This window comes from Acipenser ruthenus, chromosome 12 (assembly GCF_902713425.1).
Source record: "Acipenser ruthenus chromosome 12, fAciRut3.2 maternal haplotype, whole genome shotgun sequence".
NCBI lineage: Eukaryota > Metazoa > Chordata > Actinopteri > Acipenseriformes > Acipenseridae > Acipenser > Acipenser ruthenus.
In genome coordinates this window covers 35,157,800-35,179,052 of record NC_081200.1, presented here as the reverse complement: position 1 = coordinate 35,179,052, position 21,253 = coordinate 35,157,800, and the positions used below count along the sequence as shown (strand labels likewise).

At 36.1% G+C, this 21,253-nt stretch overlaps 1 protein-coding gene across 5 annotated transcripts in view; it reads left to right on the top strand.

Annotated features, from left to right (window-relative positions):
• Positions 1–728: 728 nt before the first annotated feature.
• LOC117417209 (zinc finger protein GLIS1-like) overlaps positions 729–21,253 on the top strand; it is a 95,265-nt gene continuing 74,740 nt past the window's right edge. For 2 of the 5 annotated variants that reach the window (XM_059034935.1, XM_059034934.1), the window contains exons 1-2: positions 732–1,323; positions 1,796–2,166. In XM_059034935.1, the coding sequence (XP_058890918.1) occupies positions 1,253–1,323; positions 1,796–2,166 (442 nt within the window). In that variant the 5' untranslated portion in view covers positions 732–1,252. Of the gene's footprint in view, positions 1,324–1,795; positions 2,167–5,279; positions 5,735–21,253 lie in introns of those variants that run through there. The other 3 variants (XM_059034937.1, XM_059034936.1, XM_059034938.1) reach the window with 3 other exon arrangements.

Genomic DNA, 21,253 nt, shown 5'->3' with positions numbered 1-21,253 from the left:
GTTTTTAATAAAGCCACCACTTTTTTTAAAAATATTTTAGTACCAGGGAATGCACCTGGTTTGCATCAACCCCTTTCTTAATGGGGAATCCCAGGAGAACTATAGATGCAGTTTAGGAAGATTTAACACACCATGCTTAATCATCTAGCCACTAGTTAGTTTTAGTAAGTTTAAAGATCCCTTGTACTTGTTTAAAAGGTCTGAAATAAAAACATGCATGTTGCGATTGGATGAGTGTGAAACCCATGACTTCGTTCTAAAATAATATTCCCATTTTACCAGCAGGGGGCAGGGCACTGTAGCGTGATATGCACAAAATGATTTGTGAAATGTACAGAATCCTGAGATCTGAATACTTTCTTGTACTTCTGTAGCCTATTGGTGGTTGTGGTGTTTAGTCACTGTATAAAGAAACAATGTGCATATTGATGTTTTTCATAGTGTTTAAGGCATGTTTAGTAGAATGTTTTGTTTTCTGTGTTTTAGAACTAGAGTAAAACCACTGGAAAGGGGAGTGGCACGTCAAACGCACACCATAAAAAATAAGATGACAGTCCTAGAGCTTAACAAAATACTATCAGATAAATGCATGTTTCATTTATTTTCATATCATGAGGTGGTGGAAATAGTTTTGGTTTGATGGTAACAGAGCAACAGTGGAAATCTGCATTCATATCTGAATTGAGTGCAATCTACAGTAATTTAAAAAAAAAAAAAAAAAAAAAAAAAAAACTGTAATAACTCCGATTGTACGACTGCAGGAATAAACCTGGTCACAGTAACATTCAAGCTTTGCAGATAACTGCCCTTCCTTGAACTAATTTCACTCACTGTAAAATTGCACTATTTTCACCGTAAATTAAACGTTTGTTAAATAATTATTTTGACCACATATCGACCACGTAATCTATCCATACTTGTATTTAATTAATATGTACAAGCCCGCCGTTATAAGTATTGGGATGCCAGATTTACTTACGTATTTAGGCTCTCGCCTGCAAAGATATTTATTTCCCTATCCCCGCCTCTGATGTGCCATGATTTGCACACAAGTTCTACATTGTGAAATCTGAGGTCCTAATGGCTGGTGCTGCTGTCTGCCAATTCTTCTCGATGTCGCAGCAGCAGTTCCAAAGTGATGCTCCCTAATATTGCCAACGTTCTGGAGGCGGGGAAGATGCTTTAGGTAAACACGTGCAGCTTTTTATTTTTTTTTATTATTATTATTTTTTTTTTACACGTTTCTTGATGGATGAATAAACGTTTACAGTGGCGGTGTGTCCAATCTATTGCATTCACTTGTTTCGTTCAAATCCGACCAAAGTAAGTTCTGTTTTGAAATAAAAATAAAATATTTGCTGTATATACACCGTGTAATGTTATACATATTTTAAATATTTCAGAATTGAGTTCTATTTCATGTATCCTTCTGTAATCTATGTGAGTAGTTTTTCTGTTTCTTTGTGAAGATGTAATATATATATATTGCATTTAACATGGGCAATATTTATGATTTATACGGCAATAGGCTGTCCATTTATTTATTTATTTATTTATTTATTTTTGGATGATATAACTTGTAGCTGTGTAGCAAAAGTAATGCATAATATAGATATGCATAAAAATATGTGATGCTTTGAAATTATTTTTACATGTAAAATGAAATATATGTTTTAACTTGTTTGGCTGGTAAGCATAAAACAACACACGGTATATACATTTGGAGACATAGTTTATTGTTGCGCACAGTAATTAATGCTTTTGAATACTTTTTTTTTTTTTTTTAACTCTATAGGTATAGTGCCCGTCTGGACAGTTTAGAAGAAAAGAAAATGCATTCCCGTAAAACTGAAATTCAGATGCAGAAATCCACGACGTTCTTTGGAATGGTCAATAATCACCAAGTACCTGCCGCTGCGGATCTGTCCAGAATGACTTTTTCCACCTACAGCAGTAAATCACCAAGTTCCGCAAAGAGGACTGGCGGTAATGATAGCTGTGGTGCTGAACCCAGGAGAAGCTCTCCTGATAACGCAAGTCAATTACAAGAACTGAGTCCTAAAAGATCCTCGCGTGCGTTAGAGGGGTTCCCTGCAATTGAGAAGCTGCAAGGACACCAAACCAACAAAAAGCCCAGAGAATGCTTCCAGCAAGATTCTGCAAAAGGTGGGTGCCATTTTGAGTTAAACATAACTAATTAAAATAATGAGCATTGCGTTCTAAAATGAGAGTTAAGGAATCCGATGCCGATTAGTATGGCCGTTCACCCTATGATGACAGTAATGCATTCACTTGGACTGAGATTTGCACAGTGACTTGTCATACTGCCTACAACATGAATGGTACATTTACACGATGGGTCTGTGTCCCATTGGGCCAACTTTTTTTTTTTCTTTTTGAATGCATGCATTTTACATTTTTATTTCAGGCTTATCAAAACTTGTCATTTTAACTTTCTCTTTGGTTAGTGGTATTTCAATGCAGATTTGTTTGTCCTTCTATATTATCTTGATGGTTTCTACCAACTTGGCATTTTCAAACTTCTTACAGAATACAACCACTCCCCCCAAAAGAAACAAACAAAAGAAAAGTTAGTTGAACCAAACTCTGACATATCAATACAGGTCAACTTGTGACCCTCCATAGACATTGCATATAAGACTGCATGAGGTTGTGAAGTGGCTGCATTATTAATACTTCAGTACTATAACACTGAAAGAAGCAACCCCCACCCATTTTTGTTTACAGAAAATTCTGGGTTTGTCATACAGTTAGGGTATGGGAGATGGTTTTTCAAAGCACTGCAGTGTTTTGTATCGCATTCTTCTATAAACAAATAAAAACTGCTGATATTTCTAGAAATAAGCACGGCAAGCAGGAATCAGTGTATTAGTACTTTATTATTTAATTTATAAAGAGGGATGGTACTGGAACAGTATCTCATTGACTGCCTCTAACCCTTCTGCATGTATAGTAATGGCTTGAGCCCCTCAACTGTTCTTCAATGCCAGTTCTCATAAGTAGTATGTGTCGGGTAACTGATCAAGCACACAGTGGTTGGGGTGGGAAATCAGCCAAACAGTTTTTACTTGTGTGTGTTTTTTTTATTTTTTTCCTCTCATCTACTTCAGCTAAAACAAGGACTATTGTTTCCTGTAAATCCCAAGATATTAAGTGCAGCATGTTTGTTTGAATAGGTAATGAGAGGGGGCCATTTCGTTTTATCTACAATTATTATTTTATTTTGTTTTAGTATTTTTTAGCAAAGATACTTTTTGTGACATGACAGGTAATTGTGATGCAGACAGATTCATTCATCTGCTTCAATTTAACATTGTCAAAAGTTACGTATTTTCAAGGACAATTTGACTTGCAATTCTGTACTCGTGTCATAATGATATTGATAGTCCACTCCATGATGATATAGCAGTTTACCTACTTGCAGAAGATTGTTCTTTTAATCCATGATAAAAATGTTGTATATATAAATGAATTGTACACTTCTGTTGTTTGTATACCTAGTATACTATATTAGGAACAATATAAAGTAGCATGCAGAGAAGTTTGTTTTTTGATCCATGTCGCCAGTTTTTATTTCAGTCTTGTCTGTGTCCTCTTTTGTACAAAAAAAGAATCCTGGATTTGGAGACTGAAGTGCAAGTTCAGTGACCTATAATTTAAAGATGAGAGTGTTTAGAAAGTTTACTAGCAACATTCTTTTTAATAAAATATTTCAACAAAATATTTACCTAGTACTAATTTTAAAGGCCCTTTTCATGTAATATTATGAGCATCTTATTTTTAATCTACTGTATATAATTATTAGAGATGCAATGCTTGACTCCTAATGATGTCTCAGTACAGCCTTGAGTGTTATTGGTTTAAATAATTTCCCATTGCAAACTATTGTGGCATGGAGTTGCCAAACACGTTGAATAAAATAAAAAAAACCCAGAAAACACATATTTAAATTTTTTATATATACATTTAAAATACAAACAAGCAAGTCCCTTGTCTTTTTATAGTGTAGCATTTCAGCCGAGTATTTGTAAAATAAGAAAATACACAAATGTCTAGTAGATCTGTTAATGGAGCATTTCATATTTTGTTAGCCGACTTTCACATAAGAAAGGGAACTATTGCTGGCAGTGAATCGGTCACAGTGTGAAGTGTAGTGCATGAACAGTGTAATGTTATACCCTAACTGAATCTTTTTTCCTTTCTTTTTTTTTTTTATTGTTGGCAAACACAAACTGGGGGGAAAAGATCCCAATTTTTGATTAATAGTTTGAAAATCAATTGCTGTAAAAAGAAAAAAATAAATACAGAATTATAGTATATCTTTTTTTTATTTTTTAAACTGTATCACATTCTACATTCTCTGTCCTCCCAAATAGTGTAGGATTGTGAACCAATTTACCACTAGTTATATATATTTTGCATTTGATAGTTTTTTTTTTTAAATAGAAGTTGTGTGTTTTTGACCAAGTTGAAGTATTGGCAGTGATATATATATATATATATATATATATATATATATATATATATATATATATATATATATATATATATATATATATTATAGTGTGTGTGTGTGTGTGTGTATATATATATATGTATATATATATATATGTGTGTGTGTGTTTTTAATATAAACATTTTTGTTTGATTTAGCCCTTTTTAGTTCGACATACTGTCACTGTACCTGAATTACAAAGTTTTATGCAAAATATGGGAGAGAAACCTATTTTTATTTCTAAAAATAAAATCTCTTTTTAACTAGCAGTAACATGCTAGCCGCAGGCTGTGGGTGGTAATTAACCCCAGATTCTAAATCTAATTAAATAAAATAGACTTTCATATTATCAGTAACAGATACATTTTGTCAGATGGCACTCTTCTGTGGCTTTTTTGTAGGGACAACTTAAAACATACCCAAATAAAAAACATACCCATAATTATACCTAAACCATTTTGCAAACCATAGTGCGGTATTTATTTGGACAAGACCAACATTAAAAAAAAAAAAAAAAAAAGGTTTCCACAATCATGCCTTGTTTGCAATCATATATAAGAGTTAACATTTGGTAATGTAAATAGTAAAACAACATAGTAGGCCACAGTTTTATTACACAATATAGATCATTATCATTTAAACACACGCATGTTTCAGTAATAATATTGAGTCAGTGGGACAGATCCACTAAACTTGTGCTCCACTGCAAAAGTATTATAAACAAAATGGTATATAATCATAGTACAGAACAGCAGTCCTTGTCAGAAGCTGTCTGGCCTCTCAGCGACTTTAAAACCTTGTTTGGCTACAGTTTGGAACGTCTAATATTGTGGATTTTTAGAAGGTCGCTCAGGTCTTTAAACCAGCAGAACATGTTCAATTCCTTCTGTCTCCTGAACATTCCAGCATCCAGATGTTGAGCTGTCTCCTAGCGATGCTGCTGAAGGGCTAGAGCTCTGACTGGCATGCAGATTAACATTCTCATTGGTTAACCTAAAACCTTCGGATGAGAAGTACATGGAAATAAAGTATTCTGCCCTAAAGCCCTTTCTTTCAGACCCTTACAGCCAGCCCTATAAAAACATATACAGTCAAAGATGAAATAAGAACAGTGCTATTATTTTCTGTATGTTTTTTAGACCACTGGCAGTATGCATTTTTCTAAACAGTAGTTTGAAAGGGACTGACAGAAGCACACTATTCTACAGAAGAAGTACAGTAAGTAGTTTGAACTCTGCATTTAGATTCTCCTCCTTGTTGGCAAAAACAACTATACTACTTTTAGAGCTCTTTGGTGTTATTCAAGGGTAAACAATTCCTATTTATTTTTTTCGGTTTAATGTGAATTAATGTTACCTTCATAGGGGTTGATGAACTTTTTTTGTATTTTTATTAGAATAACAGTAATGATTGATTGTGCTTGGTGAGAGTTTGTGCAATGTAGCGTGCCTCAATCCGAACCCTAGGAAAATAAAGGTAACTCATATTCATTTTCAGTACATGAAATTGTGACATGCCCCCGGGATGCCTTATAAAATATAGAAATATAATGTAAATGCATGTGTGTGGTCGGGGATCATTAAAGACTTGGCAGGGATCTTCTTAGAATAAAGTCCAGACCTTCAGAAGCTCAATGGCCGTTTGCAGTCTTTTAAATTTCATATTGCAGTGTGTTTTATTTGGAATAAAAACACAACAAAGTGTACTCTTAAGGCTATATAAACCTGAACCAAACTTTGCAGTTAATCATATTTATATCATGATTCTTGATGTAAAATGTTACCATTTAAAATGATTTCACTCCTGACAGTTTGACAGTGAGGGTCCTTATTAGTGAACTCCTACCTTTTCAACAAAACATAAGCACTCAATAAAATGTTCAGTACACCCGAGGCCTAAATTCACTTTTTAAGAAATAAATAAAAGCACTTAATTCAATGACAAATATTTAGACTAGAAGTCTTTATTGATGTCTTCGACTTTTCAGCCAAAAAAAACATTCTGATTTGTGAAACCAAATTTGAAGCAATATTTATTTATGTTGAATAAGCAGATCATGCCTGAAATGGTAATCAAATCAAGATTAATGTTGCTCCACAATTGCTCTGTTTTTGGATGAACTCAACTTCCGAGTTCCTCAAATGCTGTTATATTTGCAAAAGGAAATGTAACTGGAACCCTGTTACTTTTAGCGCATGCTTAATATTTATAATATTTATGTCATAAATACCTGTTCGTGATTTTAGTATTTTGTTTTTCTGATCTATCCTTTTGTTTTTTTACATTCAGATTTCACCGTTTATACCAGGAATGTAGTTTTAAGGCAGTAGATTTGAAATAATGTAGGCTGTCACCAACAACCCTTGAACGGTTTGTTCATATTTAAAGAATATCCTGCCTTGGTTCTTTGGTGATGTGCTGCTTCAATTGATAGTTAGAGAAAATGTACTCTTTTGATTCACAGTGACATGTTATAATTCTAGATCCTGTTGTGGTGTTTAAAATGTGATAAATAACATCATTGTTTTGTTTGATGCAAACCTCAAACATGGGTCTTATTAGATAATTTGAACCCACCAATCTTGAATTAGGGTTACTGAAGTGCATATGCCAAAAATAGGTAATTGGGGGAAAATAATGACTTCTTAGTAAATTAGATAAATAATAATTTGAATTAAACTAAATAAATTGTGTCGTCTAGTAATTATTTGTGAAAGACTGCTTTGTTGAAACCTTTTTCTTCTGGACTAAGACGTTTGGTTAGTTTCTGTTAGTTTAATACAGTAATAGCATTATGCTTGATTTGAGTGTTTTAAAATGATGGATCAGTTAATGACTGTTTAAATTGTATATGGGTAGTATTCAGTTTATAGCATTTACAGGGATAATTTCTGCTTTAGGAGGTGAGCCACTAAAGAATTGCATTTCAGCAACTTCACTGAATGTGACAACAGTCTCCTAATAGTACTGTTTAAGGAAATGACTGAATTCTAATAATATGTCAATTCACTATGTGTATAGCCTTTGGTACCCTCTGTGCAGCATTGTTGATTGCTTAATACTAAATATATGATTTAATTATAGGAATATGTGTGTGGTTTGTGTCTTTAGCTTGTCCCCTAGAAACGTAAGTGCCTCTCATGAATTTAGATGTTTTGCCATATTTGGCAGGCAGCTCGCTTTTTACCAAGAAGGCATCAAACAATGTAATATTCTCTCCTCGAACAGAAATCCCAGTTGTTGTTCTAAACACTTAAGGGGTTGGGGATCGGTTTACTTTGGAACATTACTGTTCGACAATAAATGTTTCTCTGGGGATCGTGGGACTTTAAAACACATTGGAACTTGCGTTCAGACTCTGAATAAAAATGCCCACCAGCAAGGATAATATTTTACTTTCAAAGCAATTTTTTTCTTGCTGGTTAAAAAAAATGCAATTTTAAATGAGAGGAATGTACACAGTGCATTTATCTGAAATGCCGTTGAAATTCTGATTAAGAATTTATTGGAGGTCTGCAGACTAGTCGGATAATGAAAATAAATCCAGACCCTAGATGACGATGTGGGCCCTATTAATGAAACTTTAACTCATATATTTTATTAAGCATCATGTAGCTTTTACAAAACTAATATCTCAAGTCATTTGGGATACTGACTTCATATTTTCAGTGTTATGAAAACTCCTCGGGCAAACTGTAGAATTGCTCTTCACTTTGACCTGTGACCTAATATGGCTTCCATATTGTGACTTTTTGGTTTCGGGCCAAAAGCCTTGAGATATTGACTTCCTGTTTGAACTGCATTATCCAATTTCGGTCAAGTTAGATTATGCGTCATCAAATTAAAATGAACACTTTTATGGAAGTTGTAGGTTGTTGCTGCTACACTGTCTTTACTTCATACATTATATATATATATATATATATATATATATATATATATATATATATATATATATACATTGACATCTGAACCAATATGAGAAGTCTCACCTTGACATATCATCCTCAGATGTGACACACAGCTGTATTCTATGATTCCCATCAGTCACTTTCCATTAGGAGTGTTGCCCAGTAAAAATGAACGGTTTCATGGCCTCATTTGTTAAGCTTACTGTTTAACCTATGTCAATGATACAGCATCCTATCAAGGGTGCGATTTACGTTATACTGTAGCTATCATTCAGATTAAAAGTAATTCGTATTTAGGAAAGCTGCATCAACATTTTATAAAGAATGGTAGGAGTTTATTCTGTGAAACACACTTGAAACCTTGGCAGAAGTTTACAAAGGGTGGTGGTGTGAGTTTAAAAAAAATGACCTGCTATAGGCAGATCCTATACAGAATAATATTCAACCACTGGGTGACACTGTGTGCTAAATTAAAAAACGAAGTAAAAAACAGTGGTAAACTGATATTGGCTTTATTGCTCATCCTGTCTACCTACCTCACTACATTGCCTACCAATCAATATACGAGAGCTGTTGAATAAGTCAAGTGAGCTTTGAAGTGAGTCCTCACTCCCCTCCTAACCCCCTCTCCTTTGCACCCATATCCACTAGACCTGGGGCACAGTGATGGCTTCCTATTTCATTCCCTGATAAACTATCTGTGTAGAAGTATTTCCCCCGAAAGAAGAGGCTGGAGAATAGTGGGATCCTTGTTGGTCTTCAGAATTTGTATTGAACTGTCTATCTGCAGCCTACCTGTTTACCTCTCAATCTGTTGGCACACTGCTCAGTATCAGAATTGTTTATCATGGTTTCATTTTAAAGATCCAGGGTAAGTGGGACTAAGCTGGGGACAAAACCTACCAGGCACCTCATTTTTTAGTTGCGATAAACAATTGTTGAGCCCAGCACATCCCCTTTTTGTGACTTGCATGACTTAAACAACGAGACATAGCTAATTTGATTGTGCTTGCATCCTGTAATGTTTTGCAGTTTGTTCCACTGATTCATGAGCCCTGACTATGTTGTTGTGGTATTGTAGCCTGCCCTTGGTTTTTAAAGAGCATGTGCTTACTAGGAAAATATTTAGGGAGGGTCTGTTTACCAGTGGATGTCCACCCTTGAACCACAGATTACAGAGATTGTACGGTTAAGGATTAAATCACTTAGTTTATGCACATATAATACCATTCAATTGATGTGTTTATAACTTTTTCGATAAGGAATAGGTATATTTTTTATAAAGTTAATTATGGGACAATTAGGAGATTGGGGGGATACTGGGTACCCCAGTAACCAGTTGTTTGTTATTTTGTTGCTAGGAACACAAGAACATAGAAAAGGTTGCAAACAAACATTTGGCCCATCAGTGCTCATCTGATTCCTAGTAGCTGATTGGTAGGAGAACTCTGTCTTACCTGCTCTTGATAAAGCCAATGATAAAGTAGCAACAATGTGGTTTAATCTGTCTCCACTCCATTTCTAGCTGTGTCCTCTGGTGCTGGTCTCAGTGCTGCATTTAAAATATTGACTGGGGTTAGCTTTGTCAACTCTTTTGAAAACTTCAAAACACGTCTCCCTAACCCATCTGTGTAGTATGTTAAACACATTCAGTTCCCTCAACCTGTCTTCATAACTCATACTTTTTAGCCCATGGATTAATTTGGTCTTTGCTGGACTCTTCACAACTACAGTACAGTTTATTTTGTAATGCAGGAACCAGAATTGAAAGCAATGTGTTCACACAAATGCATTATTATGCAGCCTCATCATAACTTCCTTTTTTCTGTACTCTATAAACTTTTGACTATCTATCAAATCATTCTGCTTGCCTTTTTACTGCCTCTCCGCACTGCCTGGTTTCTGACGATGACTTTCTCTTGCATTACAGTAAGGACCAGCAGTTCAGATAAGATGCATACCTGCCGTTTTTACACACTAACAAAATCCGAATATGCACTAAATTTAAATTGAATGCGTCAAAATACGCATAGCAATTTTGCTGCACGGATTGTCTGTGTGCCTCCCCTAAAACCTCCTCTAACAACTACATCTCCCAGAATGCAATGTCTTCAGTTACTAAGAAACTGTGCACAAGAAAAAGCAACCCAACAAACACTGTCCAATCTCTGGCTAGTCCTGTTGTCTTTGCAGCCAATCGCAGTAAGAATAAGAACATTTTGAAGCTACACAGGTTGAAGTGTAAACACCCCAGTCCAGCTACAAATCAGACTGGAGCCATCGTCAGAGGCAACCGCTAAAAAAAGGTGCCTATAATATTAAACAAACTTATGAATGCATTTCCTTATTTTATTTATCTGTATGGCTTTATATTAAAGTTTTAACATGTTCACTGAGTTTAAGAATTTAATGTTAAAACATAAGTAACGTAATTCATTTGCAGTCAGTGTGATACCTCAGAAAAAATGCACTGAGCCGATAAAGAACATTTTAGAACAAACGCGTGGTTGTACAGTAGTTCAAAGTAACACTGTAGTTCAAATGAAAGGCTCTTTTTTAATGCCTACCCCATTACCCCAAGATTGAACAGTATTTATCAAGATTACTCATTACTTCAAGGTAATGTTGCATTTTACCCTTTGAAAATACATTTTACTCTGTGTTTAAAATTAGAGGGTAAGTTACTCCCAGATCCACAAGCTTATCTGGAGCGCTGGTAAGGACTAACAATAATTGTTGTTTTACACTGTAGCTAATAAAATGTAAACTCTTGGGTTGGGGGAGTTTATCTTGTTAGCAAAGTCATAACCGATACCACCCTTAACCAATTATAACAAATATTAGGGGATTATATGGGGAGACTGCACTAGTAAATCACAAAATCTTCAGAAGTTGTATTACTCAGACATTTTTCAGACGTTCCAAATTTTTTGCCAAGCAAGCCGTCATTTTGTCTGTTGGCTTTCAGTGAGTGACTCAAACTCGGGGGCTGCTTGCTTTTGATTTACATTTCGGCTGTGGCACTTGCTGTTTTTGGCCAGCTCTGAATTTGTTTCATTAAAGAAAAATCTGCTTCGTGGCTACGAAATGTACATCCACTGCATGCTGGTGTAGTAATTGATGGGCGTTTTAGTTGTTTTGCTGCAGTCGTATCATACGAAGTGTTTGTTTTGTTAAGGCTGCACCGGCGTCGTGTGAAGTGTCCTCTCCGGGTGTGTGGTGCAGCTGTGGCAGACTTTTATAGCCATCACCACCACGCACCACCCGGGACAAGACAGCCAGAAGACGTGACTCACAAGGTTTAACTCTGCCCTGGCTCAAGCCACTGTTGTGTTTTAGTTCAGATTTATCTGTGCTCACATGCAGGCCTGCTGTGTCCCAGCTAGCCTGCTTTTGATTTACTTTCGCCATTGCCACTGTCCTGCTGGGTGTCTGTTGAAGTATAAGCTGCCAACATGCCTTTTGTGTTGCTAAACTGTCATTTAGTGACTGATAATAGTCTCGGTATGCCCAGGGTATATATTTTAAATCTAATGTCAACAGCAATGAGACTTAACTGTCTCTTGTTTCAGTGCTAAGAATTTGCTGTCATGCAATGCCAGAATACATTTTTGCATTTCTTTTTTTTTCTTTTTCTAGCATCTACTATCTCTAGGAATGTCAATAACATTTGCTGTCTTACCTATCCTAACTGAAACTGATTTACACAAGGCAAATGCAGCTTTTATACTGATTATAATGGCAAAGAAGAAATCAGTTGTGTGATGGACAACCCCTTTATGTGTGTTTTTTTTCTACATTCAAACAAGGTGGAACAAAAATACAATACAGAAGCCCTGTGTAGCATTCAGGAAATTCCGCAAGTTAATGTTCGCCAAGCTTCTTATTTTCTTCATTGGTAAGAAAACAAATTGGCAAATGCAAGCTGCTGGACAAACTTTTATATGTTCATTAAGGAAAGCTGCGTGCTACTCTTACTGTTGTATAGTTGTACTGTTCCAGTGGATTAACATCATGCAATGCCCTCTAAACAATGAAACAGATTGGCTGGCTGACCACAATGAGGTTACAAGAGTTGTTATAAATCCGAATAGCAAGGCTTCTAGTTTATTGCAAGCCATGAATAAAAGGTCAGGGTTTTGGATGACTAGGAGGTGCAACCCTTTGCAGTTCTAATCCAGGTCTATACAGTACTACAATAAACAGAAATAACACCAAGGGATATTGTTTTGCAAAGATGTCAAAAATAATGTTTCTAATATTCATTGTGATGAAACTTTTGAAGGATGTTTTATTCGCACAAGTTATTGAGATGATCAGAATCTGGATAGTTCATTTTTTTAATTAACGTTGATATATCTATAAAGCAGTAATTCATTTTTCATATACATTTCAGATGTAATAATGTTCAGTACATATGCTAACAATAAAAATGAATGCCATGTGTGTACACATCTGAAACCACATTTACAGTATTAACAAGACTAAAGCTAGCATTCTGGTTATTGTATTAGTTTCAAAAGGAACTGCTGTGCAGTATCGGAAACCAATGAACCCCAGTGAATCCTGAACACAGAGTGATCTGTAGATGGTGCTAGTTCTTAAGCAGCATTGCCAATGAAACATTAGGTACTAATCAAATGTTGGAGTTAACAGTAGTTGTAATCTCAACAGTCTGCTTTGGGCTATTTTTACAGAGTTGTTTTGTTATTTGAAATGAGAACAGAACGCTCCTTTAAAAAGTGCTCTTCCAGTTTGGGGTGATTACCATGATAGGACATGATAACTTTCCCACGGATCTGTTCTCCTATATTAAACCCCAAGATCCCTTCCAGCACAGCCATTGCATGCTTTCTAATGCCTTCCTAATGCATTGCAATGCCTCATAGGGGCCATTGTACATTTTAAGAAGACCTGTGCTGTGACACGATAGAATCACTTTTTTTCTGTAGCTGTCTGTCCAGTACCGCCCTTACAAAAGTTTACTACGGTATACCTGGCTAAAAGCCTAGCAAAGTATAGCTGTGCAAGCCCAGAGCAGCATGGTACTGTAGCTGTGTAGTATAAGCATGGTATAAAGCTGATATACTGCAGAACTACTGTGCGAATCAATAATGGAAAGCAGCAACAAAGCCTCTGTATCTACTAAATCAAGTTTTGTACAGATTAAAATGTTTCCTGATGAAGGTGGCACACTGTACTTTACATCAGCCTTCATGTGCTTCTTCATTTGTATACAGGTCAGTTTATTATTTAAGTCTATTACTTGCAGATTTAGGTTTTCAATGTGATTCACTCTGAAGAATAGGAAACAGCAGTCGTGTTTGTCTTTGCTTGCCATAAGTGTTCTAATCAGGTCAGCATGTTAGAAACGGATGTTCCAGCCTGGTAATGCTTCCTGAATGGGCTCTTATTTGTACTGGAATTGCAGTTTTGAGTGAAAGGTGTGGGAAGTTTTACAGGATACTTCGACTTGATTCAAATTTCATGGAGGAGACGTATGGAGCTCCATGCATTTCAAGTAAGCTTGAGATTCCTGGTCTTAATACTACATATTGTTCTCCTTATTTCTCTTTCATGTGGTAGCTTGGGAACCTTTCAGAACTGTTTAAAATGTACCGTCCCATCCTACCTCTTGAAAAAAAAAATTAAATATTGAGCTCTGTTTAAGAAAATATTTCAAAATATTGCTTGTTGAAGAACACTGTATTCTGTGTGTCATTTTTAACACTGAGTTTCGAAGTCTCCTCACCAGCAATACATGCCTGTGGTTGCATTCTCAAACTAATATTATGCATCTCCACTGAATGATGAAAGTAACCAGACCAACTTTATTCTACTGTTGTAAAGCTGATTTTATGAATTGCACATGCGTTGCTTTAGAGATGGTTCTTGGTTCCAGAGAGTCCACGCTGGCACTTTCTACTGTTTACATTTGCCAGCTTTAGCCCATGCAGTTACTGCTTAACCCGTATTGATTCACATGTGATGTCTTGAATGGCCCACATCATGTCATAAACTGACTGTTGGTATATAAATCCAGAACAAGTATTTACAAAAAAATGTGGGCAGTGTTGACTCCAAGTGGGACCAGTAATTGCACAAATACAAAAGGAGAAAAGCCTAAATAACTTGTGTAAGCCAGCAATGCAAAACTTGAAAATGTAATACTGCGGGTACTTTTAAATGCGGATTCTTTTAACTGCCTTTAATTCAACCAAACTACCCATTTAATTGAAATACAGTGGGTATACTGTTAAGATGTAGTGACCACATACAGTAATGTGATTTATGGGCGTCAATGTATTGAGCAATCCATCTAGAATGGAAAACATTTGATTTTGCTCTTGACATATGCTTGAGCATCGCATTGATGTTGGCAGGACCCCTCAAGCCAAGCTTTGTAACTGACTTTCAGCTTTTTGTTTTGCGATATATAAGCCTCTTTATTAAAAACATGCAACAAGAAACCGTTCAAGTTTTTGACAAGTAGAAGCAATGTCTAACATGCCATATCTGATGAAATATAACAACCTTATGTTATAGCACTGGAAATCATGGCATGTTTATAATAACATATTTATAGATCTGACCCCTCATACCAGTTACCCCAACATCTATACCATATTTTCTTTTTTATTTATTGGAGTTAAGTGCCTGACCGTGTTTTAGTTTTTTTTCTTTTACAAACCTAGCAAAAATGTTGAGTAATACTGATAAAAAATATAGTCAAGTCATTAGGGTAAGTATCGAAAATGATCTAAGAGTTTGCTTTTAAATTGAAACCATTTATTAAGTTGAACAGCAGAAACATTCTGACAGCCAGGTGGTAAGAAATTGGCTTACATTTTCGATTTCTGAGCCAGTTGGAAAAATGTAGCTGAATTTATCTGCATTGTATTCCCCAGGCAAATTATTTTATTGTTCTCGCACAGTTGGTTTTCATTTTGTTATTTGGCTAATGGCAGATTAAACCATGTGCGTAAAGTTTATTGTATTATAGAACTATGACTGTTCTAAAATGACAGGACTGGTTTTGTGATCCAACTAGGCAGAATGACAGAATAGCAACGTTGTGTTGCTTTATTTATTTATTTATTTATTTATTTATTTATTTATTTATTTATTTTATACAACACAATGAATATCAAGCATCATTAGCTTAATTGAGCGTTTCTCCTTTCCCGAAAAACGTTTTACAGACAAACGTTTTCAGAAATTGTTAGTAAGTGCTTTAATTGTCTTGTTTCAACATTCACAGTAAATCCTTTTTTTAATCCAATGTGTTTTGGGAGCCAGAGTATTTGAATATGTTGTGTTTAAACTGTAGAGGTCCATATTAATGTCAGCTGGGTTACAGAAAACTGGATCATTAAAACCCCAGTTCCAGCATGCTTCACCCTGGCACACTTCATGACCAATCACAACAAATCAGGCCAGGGTGGCTGGATAAATCTAATTTTAATGCATTTTTAACTTTTAAAGCAATTAATACATTACCACCCAACAAGTATTGTGACATTTTTGAGACACAGAGTTGAGGAGCAGCACTGTCTATACTATATCTCCTTCGGTCACTGCATGCATAATTAAACCACGTTCCCTATCTATGTGTTTTAGAATGTAGTTATCAAAGTTCTGGCTGGGCAGCGTCACAAACCACAGAGTCCTCGCAAACTCTTTCCAAAATGTTTTAATCAAATTAAAAACTTGTGACCGAAGGGGCTATATAAGTAGCCCCCGCCCCACCCCCTCACCATTTTTTTTTTTTTTTTTTTTCATATGTTGTACATGATGTAGGTATTTAGTTTCAGCTTCTGATCAGTTTCTCTCTTTACTGTATTACCTACATTCAAATAAAGCAGGCTTCTGCAAAAAAATATAACTGTATTTTTAAAAGTTGAAATGTTTCCTTTACTTTCTTGTGATGCTACAATCTATAGCTATGAGACTGTCCATGTAACTACCTGCCTAAAATTATTAACATCATAACTATATCAAACACACGACATAACCAGGGCAGATTCTCTAGCACAGAAGACTCCAGAAGGTTAGTCCTTTAGGTTAAACAATGTGACTTGCACTCTGTGTATTTTGATTCATTAGGAGGCTAAATAATACTTTGCATTTTTGTTGTTACAGTATTTCACAAAATCTCTGGATAATATGAAAAGTGATATTCTGCTACTAAAGACTGTTACATATTTCAGCTTTGCAATCATTAGTGTTGAGAATGAGGTTAATTATTATAAGATGAAGTTAATTTGGCATCTGTAATGTCGCAGTGAGTATTTTAGAAAGAGGAGGCTAACTCAATTATGTCATCCTTGCTTGCCAAGGGCTGTATTAATTACAATTTTGTGTAGATTGAGGCAGTGGGAGAAAGGGTGAGACGGGGCATTTAAGGTTGTAAATGGATACTTAGTAATTGAAAACGTTTGGAAAATATTAAAATCTGTGGGTTGGGGGTATTCAGTGACCAAGCTGGTTAGTGGTACAAAAGTAAATATGATATATGGTATTTCCAGTCTTAATGGACCATTCATAAAGCCTTTTACTTTTATACTGTATCTGAATGTATTGTGGCGACACAGGGTCTCTTGTTTTCTTTTTAACAGAATAAATGGACAAACTCCGGGATTGCAGGTACAAATGGAATATCCATTTTTTTTATTCTCTACTGTACATTCTGTCTCTCTGGGCTAAAACTGTGCTAAAACAGCAACCCCCCTATTCTCTCGCTTTCCAATCCTCCACTCCTCTGCTAGTTCAGTCACTCCTACTCGGTCACGCTCACAACCTTTACCGTCTCTCTCTCTCTCTCTCTCTCTCTCTCTCTCTCTCTCTCTCTCTCTCAGGTTTCTTTCTTGCAGCTTTTCACAGATTGTCATGCACGTTCACTTTGTCATTTGCTCTCGCTCACCACTCTCACTCACAACTCACTCTCGTACTGACGTCGCTTTTGTTCTTATACCACCCAGCTGGCACCACCCCTCCAACCTGCTCTCCTCCAATCACTGCAGCACATCACACTCCCTGCTTTCGTAACTTAACCCTCCCCGGCATGGTCTCTTCCTGAACAATGCACCTGCTCAAAGACAAACAACATAAAGTGTCCCTTCAGGGTGCAGCGCCCTCAGCAATACCCCAGGTCGCTACAGTATTACTCTTCTGATGGTGGGGAAGATTTACTGAATATGCTCTACAGGTACTCCATGCTTTCTGTCTCAAAGTATGATTCCTTAACCAATCAAAGTAGTTCTGGAGGAGATTTTATTTATTTATTTATTTATTTATTTATTTATTAATTAAATATAAGGTTTGGCTTCAAATTGCTTTGGCAAAGGGTTGTCCTCCTTTTCATGGGCTATCTGCATGTGTTCACCTCGAATATTGTGTTCAGTTCTGGTCACCTCGTTACAAAAAGGATATTGCTGCTTTAGAAAGAGTGCAAAGAAGAGCAACCAGAATTATCCCGGGTTTAAAAGGCATGTTGTATGCAGACAGGCTAAAAGAATTGAATCTATTCAGTCTTGAACTATGATCTGATTCAAGCATTCAAAATCATAAAAGGTATAGACAATGTCGACCCAGGGGACTTTTTTGACCTGAAAAAAACAAGGACCAGGGGTCACAAATGGAGATTAGATAAAGGGCCATTCAGAACAGAAAATAGGAGGCACTTTTTTACACAGAGAATTGTGAGGGTCTGAAACCAACTCCCCAGTAATGTTGTTGAAGCTGACACCCTGGGATCCTTCAAGAAGCTGCTTGATGAGATTCTGGGATCAATAAGCTACTAACAACCAAACGAGCAAGATGAGCTGAATGGCCTCCTCTCATTTGTAAACTTTCTTATGTTCTTATGTGCGGAGATGGGAGTGGCAAGGTCGGGGGACAGGCGGGGCAGGCAGAGTGATACACATGAAATAAATACAAGGTTGGTAACTGGGGTTTTTAACATTTAACAATTTTCCTTCTTTCTTAATTACTTTTCAGGTGGTGTTTTTCTTTAAAAAGTTCATTTTGATTGAATAGGGGAAACATGCAGTGAACCCACATCTGTAAAGTATATGAATTTAAGTTGTCTTCTGATATATGTTTGCTTTGTGTACATTGGCTTCTGTGAATTGCAATAAAGTTTTCCCTATTTAAGCTGAAAAACCACTTTAGAGGTAGGTGATTGGCTTTGTGGATTGGCAATGGAATGTGGAGTCTTTCGACTACACTGGCTAATTTCTTTACCAGTCAAGTCATGATCTGAAGTCACTACCAGCTGATGGCTGTTGAGAGCCAGTTCTGCTATTATTGGTCCAATTTCTGGTAGATATGATCACAGTGAGGTCAGTATTATCTGGACATTTTGTTTTTAGTACAGAGCTGAGACACAATGGATGAGCTGTGTGGGAAAGCCTGGGTTGCATCTACATTACTTGCTTTGTAGCTGCCTGCTATGTGGAAGACATGATGTGTCGAATTTAATAACCCACTGCCACTCACTCAAAGTCTAGCGGATGCAGTGGTGGAATGCTGTCGTAAGCACTGCCAAAAATATACAAATACAACATTGCTATATATTTATTGATATTACGGGGGGGGTGTGTGTGTGTGTGTGTGTGTGTGTGTGTGTGTGTGTGTGTGTGTGTGTGTGTGTGTTTATCTAAAGTTTGGTCAGTGTGCAGTAGTTTTCACTGAACCTCATTCTGCATTTTCCGGAGTAAAACGTATTAGAAGAAGCCCATGAATATGTTGATACAGAAAGTACAAAAGCTTAACTGAGAATTTGGCATTGATAGCATAAGTAATAAATTAAAGGAGCCAATTGCTTATAGACCATAATTTACAATGTGACCCCTGTCATTTTACATGAAAACATTACTTATCTTACTGTAAAGATGCCAGCCTTTCCTTTGATTTAAAGTGCTCTGAAACATGAATTTGCTCCAGTAACTGGGGAGTAGTAGCAAATCATAAGAATATGTACACTCGATTGAGCCAAAGTACACTAATTTATGAGCATGGAAAGGGTTTCATAGTAAACCAGATATATGTCTCTCAAGCTGAATTTTAAATGTTGAGAATTCAACCTTTTTTTAAAGCCACATTTACATTTCAAAGTGCTGTGTTGGACCATTTTAAGAAGAAAAACTGAAAAGTTAGCTTTTTTTTTTTTTTTTTGAAGGGAGTAACGATATGGGAAAGCTGTTTGGAGTGGAAAGAAATTCAATTTAAAGCGAGGCGTATTTGTCTGTATTTCAGAAGGAGGAATGGGTTAGAGGACGCCTCGCCTAATTATGTGGTAATTCCCAGAAAGCTTTGTTCCCCTCCAGCCATACAGATGGCACTTGTGACAGCGCGTGTGATGTGGTCTCAGTGGGCCTCGCGCTTCATGGGCTGCTGGCCCGTTAGTGTCTTGGAACATGGTCTTGCTGGTTAATCCCTCATTGGTCAGGGTGCCTTTTGTAATACTTTCACATTTTTTGTGATTTCTCTAGATACAGCTGTAAGAAACTTTAAAACACATTCCCTCATAAATTACTGTACTTGCTTTCAAATAAAAGTGCACCGCGCTTTTTCCTGTAGAAATTTCCTTTCGTTTAAATGTGAAAATAAAGACCATTTCTCTTGAAGACATTGTCAAAGATTGCCAGTCGAAAACATCATCGGATTATTACTTCTCTTTCAGCCTTTCTCAATTTAACACTTGAGTGTTTATTAGTTATGAATGAAAATAACAATCCTGGTGACGGATCCCTTGTATTTACCTTTTCACAGCTCTTTTGCTATACTGTGAATAATAAAGTCAAATACATACATATAGTGGCATTAAGGCATTGGTTTAGTTTCCTGTTGTTTTCCTGTATATCATTTTAAAGCATGGGAATATCCATGTTGACAGTATAGTGAAAATCACTGTTTCAGTCAAATATGTGTTTTTTTGTTTGTTTGTTTGTTTGTTTTTCAGGAAAGGTCAACGTATTATGTTTTAGCATGAAACATGGCAGACCAAATGCCTGGGAAATGGGTCTGTAACTGTGTTTCATGGTAGGAAGTCCAAAACAGGAAAAATTGTCAATAAGAGTAGCTTTATATATTAAAGAAAAAAAAAAAAAAAAGGTAATTTTCACATGAAGGTAATTTTCATTTCCAGCAGTAAGCGATCTGTCTTCACTTTGCCACATAGCCAGTTTTCTTTTGAATTGAGTGAGCAATTTTTGAGGTAGCATTGCAAGGTGACTAATGATGTTACACAGCATTGGTAATGTTGAGAATACTTTGGTAAAACAAAGAACACATTCAAATTATTTAAAGTTGTATCTGAAGTTTCCAAGATCACTTGTGACTAATGTAAAATACTTTTATAATGATTTTTTCACTTGTGACTAAAGGATACTTCACTTCAAAATGCCATAGAGCCACACTTAAGATTCCAGCTCATGAAATTTATTGCTGATCTCACATTATATATGTAGAAGTTAGCATGAAAACAGTAGATTCCCTATTTGATTATACAGCGTCTGTAAAGTTTTTATGTAGTTTTAACATATTAATGCGTTGCAATGCTCAGTAGCAAAGTGCAAGAGATTTGCAGTTGAATTGAATTGGTTAATATTATAAAGAGACAGAGATTGCGCAGGCTGTCCTATATTGGGACATGAAGAAGGGGTGAGCTCCCTCACATGTGCAGATTGCTTATATCTTCTGAAATATTGGGTTTCCTCAACAATACCATTGTTTTTCTTTTCATGGTCATTATTTTTGTCAAGCCCTCAGAAACAGATGGAGTTTGATGTAACTAGATGTTCTTCCCTTTTTTCACAAGGGG